General features: G+C 39.8%; 1 protein-coding gene across 1 annotated transcript in view; it reads right to left on the minus strand.

Annotated features, from left to right (window-relative positions):
- The window catches only part of galnt9 (polypeptide N-acetylgalactosaminyltransferase 9), a 92444-nt gene that overhangs the window by 62690 nt on the left and 9556 nt on the right, over window positions 1-20198 (minus strand). Inside the window, exons 2-3 of the mRNA XM_053326117.1 lie at window positions 13078-13258; window positions 563-729 (exon numbers count right to left, since the gene is read on the minus strand). Coding sequence (XP_053182092.1) covers window positions 563-729; window positions 13078-13258 — 348 coding nt within the window. The remainder of the gene's footprint in view (window positions 1-562; window positions 730-13077; window positions 13259-20198) is intronic.

The raw sequence follows: 20198 nt of genomic DNA on the forward strand, positions 1-20198 counted from the left end.
TGGAGACGAGACAAATCCGATCCCCTCTCTTTCCTCTTGTTTTAAAGCTATTTTAAAACCTGGTGTTCAAGAGTCCACCCTCAGGGGTTCTCCATTCCTTCAACTGTTACTCAAAATCCAAACACACATACACACCCATACAAATCTGTGTCACACACACACAACAACACACATGTATATACCCAAGTATGCACAAAAACTCTAGCATAAGAAGACTGACTGCCCTGGCAGGAGTCCAAAAACAACATAGCAACTAATTTGTGTATGACACCGCAATTCAGATTCCCCTGGGTAAGACAAAAGATGATAAATAGGTTGACTGTCTCAACTGAAAAAGCAAACCTAAAGCATTAGACAATGAGTAACTGCAGTCTCTACAGGTTTTAAGATTTAAAGTTGGAGAGGATACACTTGGAAACAAGAAAAAAAATTATGCAAAAAAGGAAATGCATCAAAAAAACTGCATCAAACCTCCACACTAGCTGGCTGTGGCCTCTGATCAGCAGAGTTAATATTTACTTAAAGTGGTGATCCTAATACTGTTTTTACTTAATGTTCTTACCGCTGTCGCTGTTGTCGTCCACCAGGATGATTTCCTTGAGCAGGTGTGCTGGTGTGTGGTTAACCACACTGTGGACAGAGCGCAGGATGACTGACAGAGCCTCGTTCACAAAGATGAAGACCACAGAGATCTGAGGAAGGTCCTCTGAGTACGTCAGCAGCTTACACCTGTTAAAATAAATACAATATGATTATCCAGTGCTTTGTTTGAAAGCTGAACAGAAAATGAAGAACAAAAAATGTATATGCAGTGTGTAATAATGACACAAATATTTGAAAAGACAATGTGTGAAAGACAGGTGAAATTACAGTAAGATATTCAAAATGGTACAGGGGAATCCTGGGGCTCCCACAAGGATCCCTAAAACTATTTAATGTTAACCCCATAGAAAATCCCTGGTCCCCAAGCCCATCCTTTAATGGACCCCCTCAAATTTAATACCTTCTCAAGGACTCCTGGAGCCATCCTGAGGACAGCTGGGTGACCCTCAACCCTCTTTCACAGCAACATTACAACCCTTTCTCACAGGAGACATTTTGACATAGTAGCGAAGGCACAGGTGTAACTAATAACATTAACGGTGGCTCTGTTCCATTTAAGTGTGCCAGACAGCATGTGCACCTGGAAATGACACATCTGCAAAATATGGAACAGTGACATTATTAATTTGATTAGTTTCACCTGTTTGAAGAGACAAAACGTTCACACTTAGAAAGATCTATTAAATGGATGTGACAGTAAGTTGTTTTCTTCTTTTTCATAGTTTCTCTCAGAGTTTCGTAGTATGCTTTTTTCCTATTAATAATTGAGTAAAACGTTCAGTGTCACATTCCCAGTGTATTCCCACTGTGCATGCAGCCTGATATTTCTCTCTGAAGCAAAAGAATGTGTCCTGAATCACTTTTTCCTCAGTGCACCAAACAGGCAAGGCAAAAATAGCACTCTTCTAAGATTTCATTTGAAGGCCCACTTCCATTTGATGGTAAAACTGAAGCTCCCGGACCTGGATGTTCTGTACTGTGCTGTGACATCTGATGCTGTATTGCTGCGATACTGAAACCAAGCGTTGAGTCAGGAAGAGAATGTATGCATTTTTTACTTGGGTTTGACAGGATCATGACAAAGTAACCTTTGGTGGCACTCACTATACTCCACATTATAAAGAAGCACAATGTATTCATGATTTCTTATTATGTTCTCCTTTACACAAGATCATATAAGATTTATTCCAGTTTATATACAGCTAATTTATATTTGCAAATACATACTGTAAAACACATAACCCTGCTCAGATTACATTTTCATCAACATAAAGCAGGAATGCTTATGTTTAATGACTAGCTAAACTGTTTACTGACAACACAACATGTTCGTACTGAACATCTAATACTGGCAAAATGTTCAGTTTACTTCATTTGTACAATTTCTACAATATCAGTTCATAGCGAGTAAAGCATGACTTAAGTTTTTATGATTATTTTTATACACTTGGATAATCTACAGGGAAAAGTATGTTCTTGGTTAAATATTGAAAATGTCAAGGGCAATTAGCTATTTTTACCAATCTTTCTCTACGCTTCACCAAGTTTTTTAAGTAGCCCAAACCTAATAATGTATGTTGTAGAACATTAACTGTGTCCTACATCTTCTATGAAGTAAAAGAACACTTCCTGGGTTGGAAAAACATTTCAAGTGAAAGTAATCCTGGCTGCAATTACTACCCTTAATGTACATGTCAAAGCAAGTTATTTGGACGTAAATGTAATTTTTAGGAGACGCAGTTGCTTATTTGCATGCTATACATACCAAGGCTCAGTCTACAGCCATGCTAATTTCTCTTATGCTTTAAACAAAATGTTAAAAACATCAGCTAACAATGCTGTTTGTCCATATATATTAACTTAATGTGTTAGCATGCTAGCATTTGCTAATTAGCACAAACACAAAGGACAGTTGAGTCTAAAAGTGATGCTATCATAAGAGGGACAGATCATCATTGCATTCCTAGACTGTAATGATGATGATATACAAACTAAACTGAAAGTGAAAGTCTGACTTTGGTGATGATAAATTGTATTTTCACATTTGCCCTCCATTACTGGTGGTCAGATGGAGTAGCCAAATTTGGGCAGTAGACTGCAGCAGAGCCCAGGCACCCAAATGCTCACTTACTAATATCTGAAATGATACTCTGGCGTGCAAAGATTAATTCTGGGGGGAAAGTAAAGGAATAAAGAGTACATGCAGAGATATACCTAAGAGCAGGATATAGTGCAGGCGTAGCATGGGATTGCAGGAAGTCGAGGACAGATTTAGAAACTCGGTATGATGAGTGAGATATGGTAGTGGTCACGCTAGACGTATGGGCTAAAAAACAGGAAACATCTGTAACCGGTGATGTGTTTTGGCATATGTAACCTTGCCTATAAAATATGGATTTGGGTGTGTCTTGTCAGTCTCTTTTTCTGTGCAGAGTAAACCATACTAATTTGCATGTACTGTACATATAGGCAGTATCTTACTTCTCTTGCTCATCCTGTGAGGTATCTCTGCCTGTTTCTCTTGCTCTCATACATAGACTCCATAGTAACCTCTTCTATAAGGCTGTGATTGGAATTAGTGATAGTAATTCCCGCTCTTTTTAGTGAGCCAGGTCATTTGGCTCAGCTTAGCAATAAGAGTCAAATCTTTTGTTTCCCCAACGGGTGGCTTTTCTAATTCAGTTTTGACCTATGATTGGAACGCGTGCATTTATCAGTTAATTTATTCAATGTAATAATACTTAACCTTCTAATTTCCAGAATGCCACCAATTTACATTATGTTTGGTATAAAAACTTTAAATAATGTAAAAACATCAAACACTATTATACATTGTAGTTACACTAAAATATCCAAAACAGTGTTAGGCCAATATTGAGAAGAAATGTGTAAAAGAGAAAGCAACACAAGGCAGTTACAGTCCCTCACATCTGTAGACTGTTGTAGCATACATATATACATCAGCACAACATTCAGTCAGCACATGGTGTGTGTGTGTGTGTGGCCAAGTAGCGTGGCAAAAAGATCATCTTATTATTCTGTCTTATATCAATTTATCAAAACAGAAAGGAAGAAAAAATCAGCTCTCAGATGGCAACCGGCTTCCATCCTTCACTTCAAGGAATCGACTGAGCCGACTGAGCGACCAGCACGCCACTAATTGGAATACACCCTCATGTTGCCACTTACAATGACCCAATTAATAAAAATGAGCCTTACACATGGCAATACAAATGTATAGTACATTCACTTAGTTAGTCTCAGAGTCTCGCTTGCACATTCAGCCATAATTCAGTTCTCCTCCACTGATAATCTCTGTTCTCAAGCCTGTGAAAAGTCATTGTCATTTTCCAGTAAAATACACAGATTTTTTTCATGTATTCACAGTGGCTTTTAAGTCAAAAATAGCAGTGTTGACTGGACAGTAGCACTTAGCTGATTCCTATGGCAACCGTGGACGCACACAAAGCCAACATCTTCTGGTTCTTTCCACACTGCTCCAGTTAGAGTCAGCTGCGAACGCAACAGCTGACAAACACATTTCACTTGCTTCTGCCTTTGTTTCTCCATGTTTCACATATCTTATTCAGCAGTGCTGAGTCATTATGTAGGGATAATGAGGTGAAATATTTACAAGCAATCTTGGCTTGTTATAAAGTTGTGTATTAGAATATTAAATTGACCTACAGTAGATTAATTACAGTGTAAACAAATCTGAGTTCTATTTACTGTAGACTCAGTAAACGCTGTCTGGAAGTTGTTTGCTAAACATCAACTTGACACCAGGTGAAATTCACACCAGATTTATTAATAAGACAATATATTGATTTGTCAGAATTTATCAGTATCACATGCTATCACAGATTATTAGATGTGATAGCAAGAGAAAAGATATTCAGCCTTGAAAATCAGCACTTGGCAAGGATGTTATTTCAATATGTGGTTTCATCATCCTGAATCACAAATTGGGGCTGGTGCAGAGAGGAGCATCCTTAATCCCAACTAATGAGACACAGCAAACGTCCCCTAAACGCCCAAATGAAATTGCAGTGTTGCATACAGCCACTGTAGGGAAATCTTCTGCCCACAGGAAGTGATGAGCAATGATCAAGTGAGCAGTTTGTTGTTATTACATTATTTCTGTGTGCAGAAGTTCCTAAAATTAAAAAATAAAATAAAATCTTAGCTTTACTGAAATTGAAACAGTGGTAATGACACTGCAGATCTCTTTGGTTCACTCTGTAGTCCTATTCTAGCATATAAAATGCAGCAGTGTTGCTATCAAAGTCTAAATTCGAGTGAAATGATGCTACCTTGAACATGTTGTGTTCAAAGACAGCACACTTACTGCCCTTCCATCCTTGCTGTGAGCCATCTGAACTCTACTGGTGCTCTGTGCCCTGATACCCCAACGAACTGGGATGTCAGCTTGAGTCAGCAGCATCCATGGGGTCAGGCCGCGGGGGGACGGCCACACAGCAGATGGATCCCAGCATGGTGCTAAAGTTACATCCTTCTTTCTCCACCCACAGGAACCCTCCTCAAACTCCACAGCCACGGGTTTGTGTGTGTGTGTGTGTGCGTGCATGTGTGTGTGTGTATATCTTTCATAGCCTACTTTTGGGAACAAATTTCACACTAAAGACCAGTTAATTAGGAGTGGCTTGTCCAACTGTGGACAAAATCTGTGTGCCCAATTGGGAAAAAGATGATTTTTGGGTCAGTGTTAGGCAAGTAGTGGATGTGGATAGGCAAAGCAAGGCAAGTTTATTTTTAACGTACATTTGAGCATCAAGACAAGTTGCTTAATTTAAAACACAAATAGCAATTAGATAAAGTGCAAAAGAAACAAGTCTCGGGGAAAGGAATGTGAGTCTATGTAAATACCCCAAAAGTGATTTAAGCTAACCTGTGTGTGTGTGTGTGTGTGTGTAGGTGTGTGTGTGTGTGTGTGTGTGTGTGTGTGTGTGTGTGTGTGTGTGTGTGTGTGTGTGTGTGTGTCTGTCTGTCTGTCTGTGTGGTGTGTGTCTGTGTGTGTGTGGCAGGCATGTGTTAGCAGGTTCTCACCTTTCAAGAATGAGAATGAGAGAGGAACTAGCAATTATGTAAGATGACACAACAGCAGGCATCTTACTTACTTGTGAAATGATATAGTAATTAAGTGAGTTGTGCACATAAGGATAAAAATGGGTTAGAGTAAAAAGGATATCTGCAATTAAAATTTCTACATTTCCATCTGGTATTTAAATTTACTTTGTACATTTACCTCATTAAGCATATTTATAAGAGACACTTGTCTCATTAACTGCTGCTGTAAATTTAGTATAACTATATTATTATACCTAGTTATTTTAAATTATTTTAATTAATTTAAATTTAAACTTATTCAATGAATGTGCACTCTGTCCTTCTACTATAAGGTTTGTCTGGATGTTTACTTCTTGTCCCATATATGTATAGTACATGGAAGGTGAATGGACAGATGGAAGACAGTGAAGGAATAAAGAGCACTAAAATAATCACTTAAAAAAATTAATACTAGCTTGCTGATTGAATTTCAGAAGACATTTTCTAGCTTTTACATTTTTTTATAACCCCATACATGTAGAAAAATACCAGAATTATGCAAGAAGACTGCAACTACTACAATGCTGAAATTGAGTTTTTTTCCAACCATGATTGCATTGCCATTTTAATTATTTTCAAAATATTAAACTACACAAGCCTGCTTTTCATGTCTACATAGTATTAAACAACATACTGTAGGATTGTACCAAACATTAACACAAAATGATTTACAGTCAGTCAGAGAAAAATAAGCATCTAAATAAACCTAGATTTTCAATGCAACAAACATCAATTTCACTCCTCACCCTCACAGTTTTCATCTTGACATTCAAAAGTGGTGTTACATTTATGTATTGGGAACAGCTGCATATTCAGCCATTCATAGTTATAATGACAAACTGCTGGTAAGTCACCTAAAGCTGACAGCTCTGCACTGTGGCTGCTGAAGGCAACATTAGTGTTACAGATTGACAGGCCAGACACATTTTTGAACACTGGAGGTGACAACCTTAAAATGCTGATAATGATGTGCTTAAATGTTTAACTGGGAGATTGCCACAACTGTTCACCAGCTGTTTGCCTTTTACACTCAACAGCTGCCAAGTTACCTGCTATCTACTGTTCTCTATGTATGAAAACTATTTGCCACTCTTTTCATATTTTGGATGGGAAAAAGACACTTAGTTTATTCTTCCATAAACCTACCCAGTCATATAATACAGGCAATTATTAACTACACAACATCCAGTATATCTTTTTAATTGTTTTGCCAACTGAAATAATTCATGTTAATTAGAGCCAGCTAAGTAAATTTGTTCTCTTTTGGATTCCGTTTTCGACTAAAAAATTGTAATTTATTATTTTTTTTCAAAATTGAAAAACTAGTATTTTTAGCCCAAATAGTTATTTACTTTTGGTGATCCTTTTTTCCCAACAAGCTAAAATACACCTGAATGTCTGCTTTGTGTTCAGTTTAAGGTATCAAGACAACTATGGATTTTAAGGAGGTATGAATATAATTCAGACTGAGAAGCACTCAAACATCCTCATTTATTTTTAATAATTTCACAACACCTACTAGCATATTGGCATTGATTCATGAATGGGAATGACAATCTGCCGCCTAGTCTCACTGGCCAAGTAGGCTAGTGCTTGCCGTTGCGGACTAGGAAAGCTTAATTTCATGCGCTGTTATCAATCACTTCCATTACCGCAGCCCACATGCATTTGACAGAAGAGGTAATAAAAGTAGAAGAAGAAAAAACTAAACCACAGAGAGTGTTTATGATGGAGCACACTGCGTACGTCTATCTATACTTTAAGCCCTGCTCTCACACTCTATTCGTAAGAGTAAATGCACGAGGGTTTTGATTGATAACCACCACCACCCCTCCCCCCACTCCCACTGTATCATTTCAGTCCTTTCCCTGTGCATTTATGCTCTCCCTCAGCAACTCCTTGGTTCCCTCTCACAGCTTTCTCTATTGCCTCTCTCAATCAGCCTTGCCAGGTCTATAAATACAATGACAAATCTGGCAGTGAGTTTGTGGGGGCACTTTTTCTCCTTTGCAGAGACAGAGCCACCACATGGCAAGCGTGCAAAACAAAATAATGTATATTTCACTCCTGTCCAGTTTTTACGAGCAGTGGAGAGGCTGTGTTTAATGAATATTACCACAGTAATATCTTGAAAATGTCAGCAGGGCCAAAGCACCCTTATCGCTCCTAGTTGAGATTTGGTGTGAGGCTGGATTTCAGTGTCTAGATCGTAAAGTGATATTGTAGTTCCAATGCCCTAGTTACTGGATCCAATTTAGGGCATCGCTCAACCTTAAATTTGTACCTGTCTACAGTAGCGGGAAAGCCTTGTAAAGCCATAACAGGATGAGCGATCGACTCATCTGTTTGTAATGGGACTGAGCTCACTGGCCAGCGCTCATAATTTGACCCGGAACAAGCTCTGACAGAAACAGAGCACCAGATTAAGATGTATTCCTATCACACCTCCCCCTTCTCCTCCTCCACCAGCCTGCAGCCCCGGTCGCTCCCTCTGACTTTTTCCCCGCTGGCCGCTCTTATTCGCTGTGAAATTTCACATTAACCTCCCATAACCTGCATGATGCAGGCAACCCCAAAGCAACTTTCCAATCCGCGAGCACTCCTCTCAGGAAGATAATCGTTTGCCTTGTCATTTCTCCGTCCCCCACCCCACACCCCTCGCCCCATCCATGAGATAAACTCCAGCACTGGAAAGAGCAACAATTTGCGGTAGGAGCTCCCGCACCGCGGAGACCTTACGATCCCATTCTGCAGTATCAGACGCTCAGGAGATGAGGTAAGCCTGTTTCTTCAGCCTCCCTCGTAGTCCTCTCTGGTTATCACTCTCCCACAGGCAGGCAAACACAAGACGAGGGGTCCTTGGGGAAGCTGAGCATCTGCTGTGCTTCAATACAGTTTGGGGTTTAACAGCTATTTTGACAAAATATAAATCAAATCTTCAGCAAAGTGACAATAAAGATAGAAGTGAGATTAAGAGTAATTGAATAAGAATCCTTTTGGAGGATGAGAACTCGTGGGTGAAAAGCAGGTTTGATGGCTTGAATTGTATTTTTCTATGTATGAGTGACAAGTTACATTTAATGTTTGTTTTGTGGGCATCAGTAATCTTACCAGCTTGTCTGCTTTTATTGTTTTTCTCTCCACAGCCCAATGAGCTGTTATCGTACCTAAGCCTCCCAAGGACAACGAATGACAAGCTCAGAGTCACCGTAATACAGACTCTACTTAAGTCCCTTGGTACCTCAGTTAAGAATGTCACTTGCAGAAGTGAAGGGAAGAAGAAAGAAACACAGGCCAGCGGGCAGTGAATGGGGATTACAGGTTTTTATGTGAGAGACAGTTGTGTCTGTAATTATTATGAATTGGTTCTGCAGCAGGCAGGCAGGTTTAAAAAGAGAGAGAGTTGAGAATGTGCGGATTGTTCAGTCACGGCGGTGGGCTTTCCTTTCCTGTAGCCATCAAAGTCCTCTCTGCTGAATGACTCCTGCTCAGCCTATTAGACAGAAGGCCTGCTTTCTGTTTTTAAACTAACCTCTGCAGTACTATGGTCACCTTTTGCCCAAAAATCTGAATTAGATCACAGAATCATAATCTTTCATAGTAAGTCTTTCTGTTAACTGCAGCAGATAACAGCAGATAGACTGAGACCAAGCAAAATAATCATATATAATTGCCTTTTACTTCTGGACCGGTTCACATTTAGATACAAATGAACCAAGAGCTGTAAACATGAAGTCATATGGACAGATGGGTAACTCACTGATTGCATAGTTTTGGCGAATGTCATTATGTAGCATCATAGATACATGCACCCACATGGGAAATCTAATTCCTGAGAAAAAATCCTGCAATCCAAATTCTGAACATTACAAGACTGCAACTCAACCTCATTTCATGAATAATGATGAGAAGTAATACAACTGGGAAATAGTTACTGCATGGTAACTATGATTCACTTACATTTAATGAGGAACAAAACAAAAGAGAGGACACACCTCTGTTTTTACTCACTTTCTGTTGAATCAGGGCTTATGTCTTACCATGGTGGTTACAAGATAATATGTAAAAATGAATACATTGCTTATATATTAGTTCTTAAGCTTGATTCCTTGATGGTTCATAATCAGCACATAGCTTTAATGGTGAATTTATCTACTACAGTACTATAGAACACACAGCCAATCACACCAAACTCCACTTGGAAGCTGACCAAGAGCCGCCTTTTGTTGTTTAGTCCATATTGGAATTTGATTGACAACTTTTACATTAGCCACACCAGCCTGGCAAACACACCAGCATCCATTTAAACTGAAGTAAATAAGTTGGTTGTGAAAGTACCCTAAAAGTCCTGAGTACTACCACAACAATGCTGGCGGTTACAGTACTCTGTTGGTTGGACTCTCGAGAAAAACACATTTTCTTTCTGTGAACAATTCCTTGCCTTGCTTAAAGCTGTGCTTTGATGTTTCTCTTGTTCTGCTTTAGTGACATAAACAGAAAACTATATTTGCACTTTACACTGTATTGATTTCCATTATGTTCCACAACAAATGTACTAAGCCTTTATCATACAATGTACCTATTGGTTACCTGTCATATACTGAAGTTTTACGTTGTTTGAAATGACCTGTTCGGTTTACACTCTCACACTGTGTGCTTGTTATTGAAGCACAAATAAATTCATAAATTAACACATGATGGACTGATGTATTGATACATATAGATCAGGAGGCATTTGGGATCCTATAATATAGACAGAATGAGGAAAAGCCTGAAACATCCAGTCACAACCATGTAACTAGTATTAAACATAACAAAGTAGGCAGCATTCAAAACCAGAAACAACTACTTCAGCAAACCCCCAACGCCCACTTCTCTTTTGTCTCACATCCCATTTTTTGTTGAATTAGTTGATTAAAAAAAGGAATTTCCTAAAACCCCTTCATTCCAGAGGCACTCTCAACTGACTTTATTAATTAGCCGGCTCCTTTTTACTCACCCTCTTCCTCCCCGTTCCACTCTTGTCTAATTTTTCTGGGCGTGAAAAAGAGCTCGGAACAAAGCAGCGTGGATGAAATGAATTGTTATCCCCGCTAAAGCCCTCAGAAACCTCTCTTGGCCGTCAGATTTCCTCTCAGTGTCTCTGCCTGTCGTCATTGTTCTATGACATTGTGTGATATAAATGCCACTAGCAGCCCTGATTACCCCAAGTCCCCTCCCCAATCCATCTCCTGCAGCACTGTATCACAGCTGTAGTTCACATTCTAAATATAAAACGTATTTTAAAAGGACCATGAAGGCTGCTTGCTGAGTGTCCACTGGGTCCCTTTCATAAGAAATACCGTAATTCAAGATTCTTTTTATTGCAATATTATAAGATGGCTCTTCAACTATGACCATCATCTTGTCCATGTCCTTTCATGTCTGGATTAGTCGTGTAAGTAATTTCTTTTGTGAGGTTCCCCATGGCCAAGGCCCTAAGATGCCTTGTGGCCAAACTAACTGAGCTGCATTGGCTAAAGAGAAGCAGAAGGATTAAGTGGCGTTAGGCTATAAGATAGATGAAAAAGATGGAAAGTATCAAACAAGAGGTAAGTAAGGCTTGTTGGGAGAGAGATTTTTGAGGGATGATTACAAGCTGCAAAGCATGGGTCATGTGACTGATGGAGACAACTGAGGATACAAGAAGGCTCCTTTTTGGTAGCCCCGCTAGCTTGTCTACTAGCTAGCTTGTCTAGCCCATAACACAATTATCCTCTCCAAATGTAATCATTACTAACATTTTCTACATCATTGCAACTTTACAGTTTCTTTTGCAGTCCTTCATCTCTGTTCAGAATGTTTGACATAGAGAAATATCACCTAATGAAGAGCACAATGAATGTATTAAAACACAAAAATATACGTCACTTTCAATAATGAATTCAACCTGAAATGTGTCTGGTTTTTTACATAATACCTCAAAAAACAACATCTCTGACATTATTTTGTAATATTGATATTGATTGGACAGCTAATCTGCAGTAAGAATGCTAACAGATTAGCTCACAAGCAGTAGTGCTAGCTTAACTTTTCTCGTCTGTCATGTAACCACCTCCCTGGAGGTCATAGGAGCCCCTCGAGACTCTCCCTAATATGAAAAAGTAGAGGGGAAAGTTGGCAAGTTTGCATATCTCTCTATCACATATATATGTACAGTAGGCTATATGTTTAATCAGGAGTACTGAAAAAAGACTGTTTCTATACAGTCACTAGCCAGTGTAGATGCTGATTACTCACCAGCAACCTTTTGTAAAACCATGGTAAAATGCACCTGAAATGAATGTACCTATTCAAAATGTGTTTGCAGTTCAAAACAACTTCATTTTACTGTAGCTTTATGGTTTAGGGTTTTGGGGTTGGCATTTGGGGTTGGGTTAAGTTTACTATATGCCATGTGCCAAACTGAGGGCGGACAGGGCTAAATTACTGTCATAAACCACCAGGTGTGAAAGAATGTTCCCTGCTGACAGCCATTAAATTTACAAGGGTGACATTTGCATTTTTATGTTTAATATGGAAACCAGTGTGAGGCTGTCTATAATCCATATGACATTCCAAAACATCACATCAGCATCCCTAAAACAGACAGCGGATCCAATATTCTGCATAAGAAGTCTTGAATAAAGATGAAGACATTAGGAAAATATACAGCACCTTGAATGGAAATGAAAGTACAAAACATCCACCAACCTGTCACTGACATCTCTAGAGGATGCATCAACTTCTACACTTACTTAGTGCAGTCTCACTAAGTGCATACTGCCAGTTTTATGTTGGATCACAATCATTTATACTGCTGCTATGTACTTAGGTATAAATATCTAATGCCCTAATATTTCTCCTAAAGGGAATTATACCCAAGTAGAGTTGGTGAACTGTGGAATCTGTTCAAACTTTATCACTTAGCAGAAGCATATAAATAACATGTACCATGCACTTTTGACCTAGTCTCATCTGTTACACCTTGTACTATAACACTGCTTTTATTTTGGAACAGTAAATGTACTGGAGAAGCACCAAAATATCAATAATCACCACAAAAAAAAAGAAAAGGAAAAAAAATCACTGTGTTTGATGAAAATGCCTTTCTCTTAGCAAAAAGTCCTGTGGTACATTGTGTGCCTCCACAAAAATAGAGCTCATCAACTGCTGCAGGGATTAAACTGGCAAACCTTCCGGTTACAAGTCTCTCTAATATTACACAACCCTGCCAGGGGGACAAAACAGCTGTCGAGCTGTAGTTGGGCTCCACATGAAAAAAGATGTACATGATAAAAACTGAGAAGAAACTGTTTGTAGACATACTTTTTAGGCCTGTAGTCTGGGATGCTCCTGTCCAGGGAAATGCGGTCACTAAGCTGAGCGTTGTAGCCGTACTCCTCGTACTTCCCCTCAGCATCACGACTGTCCTCTCCCAGAGTAGCAGCAGCTCCCCCTTGGCCAAGGCCTCCTGGTCCCTCCACCAGCCCCATAGGCTTCGCCAAACCTGCCAAGAAAATGACACCAGCGCAAGGACAATCACACAGATGTACAGGGCAGTGGGTGCAGGCAGACACGCACAGAGCAGAAAAAGACAGGTGAGTACAGAGGCCATGCAGAGCAGCAGCTGATTGGCATTCTGTGCAGTGTGAGAAGACCGGTGTATGGCAGCTCCAAGACCCTGCGGGGCTCATCCATAGGGCATCATTACACTGTCTGTCAATGACAGAGCTGCAAAACACCCACATGAACAAGGACGTCAGGGGCTGAGCAGAGCAGAGCAGAAGCTGGTATAACGGCCAACACCACAGCAGAGACACGAGAGAATTTACAGTGCACTGCTGTATGTCATAGAGAGAGTATCAGGTCTGAAACTGTCTGAGGGGAAATCTACTGAGAGAGGGATTATGGATTTGATTATCCGCGACTGCTTTGGATATTTACATTATGCGGATGACAAAAACAAGCCTTGGATTGTAATTTTCTTGATGCATAATACTGTGATGCTGTCAATTCAAATCCAAAAACAATATCTTAAAAGGTAGATGGTAATTACTTCAGTGAATATATTGGGAGTATAAAAAGGGAGTTCTTGCATTATCAAAAAATCCCTTTCATTTATTTTGAGTTTGTAACCTTTGTCTCCAGAGCTTTCAGCCATGTTCATCTGTACCAGTTATCTAAACAGTTATTTGAATTTCACACTGGCATTATGTAAAGTGTGTAATGTTTATTTGTCATTTGCATCATTAAATTATCAAACTTAGAAAATATTAATCTATCTCACTTAGCTATGCTAGATAGCTATCAAGTTATTATTGATACATTCATCGCAAGGAAAGGCAACTGGTATAAAACCTATGCAAAATCAAATATATGGATCATAAATCAGATTTCCATACTGGATCAATTGAAGCATGGTTACCACAGCCCCCCAGTACTGTTAATCGGTAGAGTGTGAATGGAAACTATGCTACCATCGGTAAAGGAAAAGGAGAGGGGGAAGGCATGTCAGGAGGCAGGGGAGAGGAGGAACAGTAGGAGCGTGGAGGTTAGACAGAACTTTAAATGTCAGCACTATGACTGGTAAAGGGAGAGAGCTCGCTTATATCATGGAGAGAAGGAAGGTCGATATACTAGTATGTGCGCAAGAGACTGGGTGGTAGGGAAATGGAGGGGGGTTCAAACTGTTTCTACCATGGTGTGGATAGGTTGAGAAATGTGGTAGGGGTAATCGTGAAGGATGAGTATGCCAAGAGTGTGTTATAGGTGAAGAAAGAGTTGGACAGCGTGATGACAGGAATGTTGCTGTGGTTAATGCCTATTTCAAGAAAAGCTAAGAAGACAGGGTGATATAAGAGTGGGAGAAGATGCACACAAGGGGACGATGTCTTATGCAGGAGGTGCAATCTGAAACAGACTGGGGACTGCTAGGTGGTGGCAGGGGAGAACGTAGGCAGCAATAGAAAGCAGTCTGTAGGATTACTTTGGAGACCAAGGACAGCAAGAGAATGAAGGCAGAGCCAAGGATCAAATACTGGAAGTTGAAGGAAGAAGACTGTTGTGTGGAGTTCAGGGAGGAGGTAATACAGAAGCTGAGTGGTGGTGAAGGGTTGCCGGATGGCTGGGTAACTACTTGCAAAAGTGGTGAGGGAGACAGCTTGGAAGGCACTCGGTGCGTCATATGGACAGAAGAAGGAAGGCAAGGTGACTTGGCGGTGGAATAAGGAAGTACAGTAAAATATTAAGAAGAAGAAGTTGGTGAAGAAGAGGTGGGATAGCCAGAGAGATAAAGAAACCAGACAGGAATACAAGGAGATGTGGAGTAAGGTGAAGAGAGAGGTGGGGAAGACTAAGGAAAAGGCACATGGCAAGACATTAGACACTAAAGAAAAAGAAAATTATTGGTACCAATTGACTAGACAAAGCGACCAATCTAGGAAGAATGTGCAGCAGGATAATAGAGAATAGAGATCAAGGATGGAAATGTGCTGACGAGCAAGTAGAGTGTGTTGACAAGGTGGAAGGACTACTTTGAGGGGCTGATGAACAAAGAAAAATATAAAATTGGATAATGTGGGCTTTGTGAATCAAGTAGTGCATTAGTGAGGATGAAGTGAGAGTGGCTATGAAGAGGATGGAGAGTGGAAAAGCAGTTTATCCAGCTGACATACCTGTGGAGGCATTGAGATGTTTAGGAGAGATGGCAATGGAGTTCTTAATTGTTTAACACAATGTTTTAAAGTGAGAGGGTTAGGGTTATGGGTTAGGCCTGATGAATAAAGAAGAAGTGTACTTGTACTGATTTTAAAGAATAAGGGTGAGTTTTAACTACGGGTTGATCAGCTACAGCATAACGGTATGGGAAATAATAGTGGAGACGTGATGATTAGCTAGCAGCAGATGCAATGTCTGCTCTGGAAATGTGGATGGAGAAGAATAGAGAAGGTCAGAAAGATTGGCATTAAGTCTTTGTGGATCTAGGGAAAGCATATGACAGGGTTCAGAGAGGAGGTGGGGTATTGTATGAGGAAGTCAGGAGTGGCAGATAAGTATGTAAGAGTGGTGCAGGATACATATGAGGGCAGTGTGACAGTAGTGAAGTGTGTATTTGGAGTGACGGATGGGTTCAGGGTGGAGGTGGGATTACATCAAGGATCGGCTCTGAGCCCTCTCTTGTTCGCAATGGTGATGGACAGGTTGACGGACGAGATCAGGCAGGAGTCTCCGTGGACTATGATGTTGCTGACAACATCCTTTTGTTGAGACAAACTCTTTAAACTTTATGAGGGACAGCACAAAAATTATTAGGGATGAAGGTTAGGGTAGAAAGAGGGAAGGGTTATATATGTCTTCTATTTGCTGAGGTTGGTGTGATTTTTTTGGAGGGCAAGAAAGGTTCTAAAATGTGTCCATGTCCCAGATTTATATTGTTTTTTTATTCATATTTTTGTTGAATATGTTAAATGATTACATCAAAAATAGTTCACATCAAAAAAAAAGAAGAGGAATGAAAGACAGAGATGGAAAACAAGCATGTGAATGGAAGGAGGACAGTGAAATGGTGAGGATAGAGAGGAACGTGTCAGAACGTTACCAACAAGACTGAAAGGGAAGGTTGTATTGTATATGAAATGGAAGTGACACTGGTGAAAAGGCAAGAAATGGAGCTGAAGATGGCAGAATTGAAGATGCTAAGATTTTTGTTGGGAGCGATGAGGAAGGACATGATTACGAAAGAGTATATCAGAGGGAAAGGACAGTTTGGACAGTTTAGAGACAAAACTAGACAGAGGTGAAATTGAGTTGGGGAGAGATGCTGGTTATATTGGGAGGATGTTGCTGAGGATAGAGCTACCAGCAAGTGGAAAAGAGGCGGTCCAAAGAAAAGGTTTATGGACATGGTGAAGGAAGACATACAGGTGATTCGCATGATGATGGAGGAAGATGCAGAGGACAGGAGGAGATGGGAATGTATGATCCGCTGTGGCGACCCCTAATGGGAGAGAAGAAGATTAATACATTCACATTCACATTAATACATATAAATGATACATTACATTTACAATACAATACAAATGTAATGTATTAAACGTATGTAATGTATTAAATGTTAAATCAAAAACAGATCAGCTGGATCACTTTTGATCCACCTACGCATCTATGGGTGGTCTCCCTGCATTATCCATAGACAGAATGATAAACCATTTAGATTGAAATGAGGTTTTAACACAACCAGTTCTGATAGAAACACTTAAAAAGCTTTATTGCCCTGTAGTTTATGTTAATTTGGCCATGTGGAATTGAGACTCAGTTTGAAAAACACAGATTTTTACAGAAACCTTTAGTTCAACAATGAGCCACCAGATGTTACAATGATCCCCTACTGGCTCTACACCACTAATTATAGAAGCAGTGTGTACCACCACATGGACAGTGAAGTGCCTATTCAAACAGTTAGATCCATCCCAGTCCTGTTAACCCACAAATCATCCCTGAAGCGTCACCAGACTGCCTATCTATGTGCTTAGAGGTGAATGAGAGCCAGTCCTTGGTCAGACTCATCACACTCAGCCTCTTTGCTCTGACACAACTAAATTCAGCACCAGATTTAATGTGTCGGACTTAAAATACCCCTCTGCTCTCATTAAAGTGACTCATGACTGTGGTTTTTAACAGGGCATCACTTTAATACTGTGACAGTGACATTTTCAAAAGAGGAAAGACAAAATGGCGTACAGTGTCAAAAAGGAAACCGTGGCTCATGACAAAAATACCTGTTCACTGACTATGACCTTTAAGCGACTGTAAGGTGGGACTGAATCTCATGATTGACTTTTGTTTTTTAAAGTAAGGACATCACCTGCCTTGTTGATTATTTGTTTGGATCCTCCCCTTGACTTTGACATCAGTTATCTGATTATGGGTGTGTTCCCACACACCAATGACCAAATCATCAACAAGGAAACAAGGACCTTCACACCCTCCTTCGTAACTGATCAATACAAGCCTGATTTCAAGCTTAATACATTAATGGAATTATCTTCTTTCTTTTTTTTTTTACAGAATCCAAGTGGAACATTGAGTGAAATTAGCAAAATTTATGATAAACATAACAAATGGTGCATCCTGTTTACCAAGTGCTCTGACTGCTCCCTATTTTAAAACCGGCAGCGACTGAATGAATAATGTATTGTACTGTATAACCACTGTCACTGAATAAGTTAATGGGGCACAGCCGACAGCTCTAAGAGGCTTTACCACTTTTTTTTTTACTTTTACCAATTACTAGAACAAGTTGGACTGTGCTGAAAATGCATTATATTATAGTTAACTCTATATGATCCTGTACATTTAACTTGTGTGACAATGCAGAATAAAGCAACGGCAACTGTCAGCTACTGCTAATCAACATCTACTGTTTCTCACAATTGACCCGTCTTATGCACTAGCTATAGAAAAAAAACTCAGACACAGTCCTGACCAATAAATCTTTGTGATCCATGGAATACAGGTAGGGCAAATTTTCGATGTGAACTATTTTAATGTAACCATTAAACATTTTTGACAGTCAATCGACAAGAAAACTAAATCTGGACACGTGGACAAATTTAAGACCACAAATAGAAAAAATATACAACCCTTCCCCCTTCCTGACCTAACCTTCACCCCTAATAAAGTTTAAAGTGTTTGCCTCATAAAGAGTATGTTGTCAGCTTAACTCATATCACTCTCTACTGGTTTGACTATTGTTCGACTATTTATAATTCCATGAAACTGCAGGATAATGTCAGACAATTGTTATGCGAGCCAAGCTTCCAGTGTGGCCTCCACAGAAAAATCGAGCTGCGTCTGTTCTCCATATCAACAGATGGACGCAGTAAGTAAACAGCGCATACCAATGTAGAGCTCGGCTCACAGCTTCACCCCTGCAGGAACTGCAGAGTAATCACCATATTTGGATGGTCTCAAATCCTTGGGTGCTACTGAAGATTTGTAATTGGAGCTGAATGGTTGCAAACTGCCTTCTCCCATGAGAGGGATTTAGCATGCCCTGTACCAGCCAACGTGGTGGCATTTTGACAAGTACGGGTGGGGTTTACGTCATGCACTAGCCATCTGGCATAGCGGCCCGTGTCACACAATAACACAGATACCCTCCAGAGCTGGAGACTTGAGTCTGGAGGGCCTCTCTGTCTCTGCATGAGTCTTGGAAGCAGGACAATGCCTGCCAGCTTTGTTTTCTGGTCACTTTTATTTTGCTTACCCTGGCTTCCACTTCCTTTGACTGATTGAAAGAAATTCTATTATAGGACGAGAGGTCCCATAATAAGGCCTGAAAATCAGATCTTCTGCTGTCTATTGCACTCCAACATAAGTTAAAAGATTCTGGGGAAGCAATCTGATGATGGGACTTTGCATTTCTGACTGTAAAACAGCCCTGCAGCATTTTAATGCTGTTTAAAAGCCTTAACTAGAAGATTTGTGGATCTTCAGTCGGTTTCTGTTATTTTGTAGCCACAGATGAAACCCTGTTTTTTATGCCTGGTAGTTAAATTGCTCTGCCTGCCTCTGATTAATCTTTAATTTTTTTTTTTTTTCTTCTAGCAAAATTTGTTTGGAAGAAGGATAAAGTCATACAAAAGTTGAACATGCATAAATTCATCAAATGGAGAATCCAAATGCTTTTTTAACACAGCGTTATGTCTTTCCAAACATAAATAGACCCTTTTAATACATTTCTTGATAGAAGGAATTGGACTGTGTATGTCTGATGTCTTTGGGTAAGGCATCGCGTGAATGCTGTAAGGATTAAGAGCTCAATTCCCTATACGACTGTACATGTTAAAAATGTATGCACCTGTGAGGCACTCGGTTAAAAAGCATCCGGCGACTGAGCTCTTATGTCCTGCTCACTACAAGATGACAATGACTAAAGTGAATATTGATTTATAAACATACTTGCAGTATTTGACTGAACCACTTACAATAGTAAAATAGTCAAGAAAAAAAAAGATTTCCATGTATTTCCTGTAAAGTATCCTTTAATGAACTATTTCCGATGTGAGATTCATACTCCATGGCACGTTAGCACTTTCATCATTTTACCACGAGGCAATTACAGCCCAACATCTGCTTCCTCCACTCAGGCCTCACTTCTACCCAAAGCGTCAGCTGGATGTGTATCCTTAACGTCAGGCGCCAGTTTGAATCTCATTGTGCCCGAAAGTACATCTGTCTCTGCACTCGTTCCTCAGAATCCATTTGTTCAGATCCTTCTGACATGATACATTAAACTCATAACAGCTATAAATTATAGAGTAACCTTCAGAACGTGTCTGATTTGGCCTTTATAAGATAGAGTCTCAAATTCAAAGATGATCCCGTTTTTTAATGAATGATTTAAGAGCAAGAGTGGATTTATGCGTGTCCAAAGTGATGCAGCA

The sequence above is a fragment of the Scomber japonicus genome, chromosome 9, assembly GCF_027409825.1.
Source record: "Scomber japonicus isolate fScoJap1 chromosome 9, fScoJap1.pri, whole genome shotgun sequence".
Taxonomy (NCBI): domain Eukaryota; kingdom Metazoa; phylum Chordata; class Actinopteri; order Scombriformes; family Scombridae; genus Scomber; species Scomber japonicus.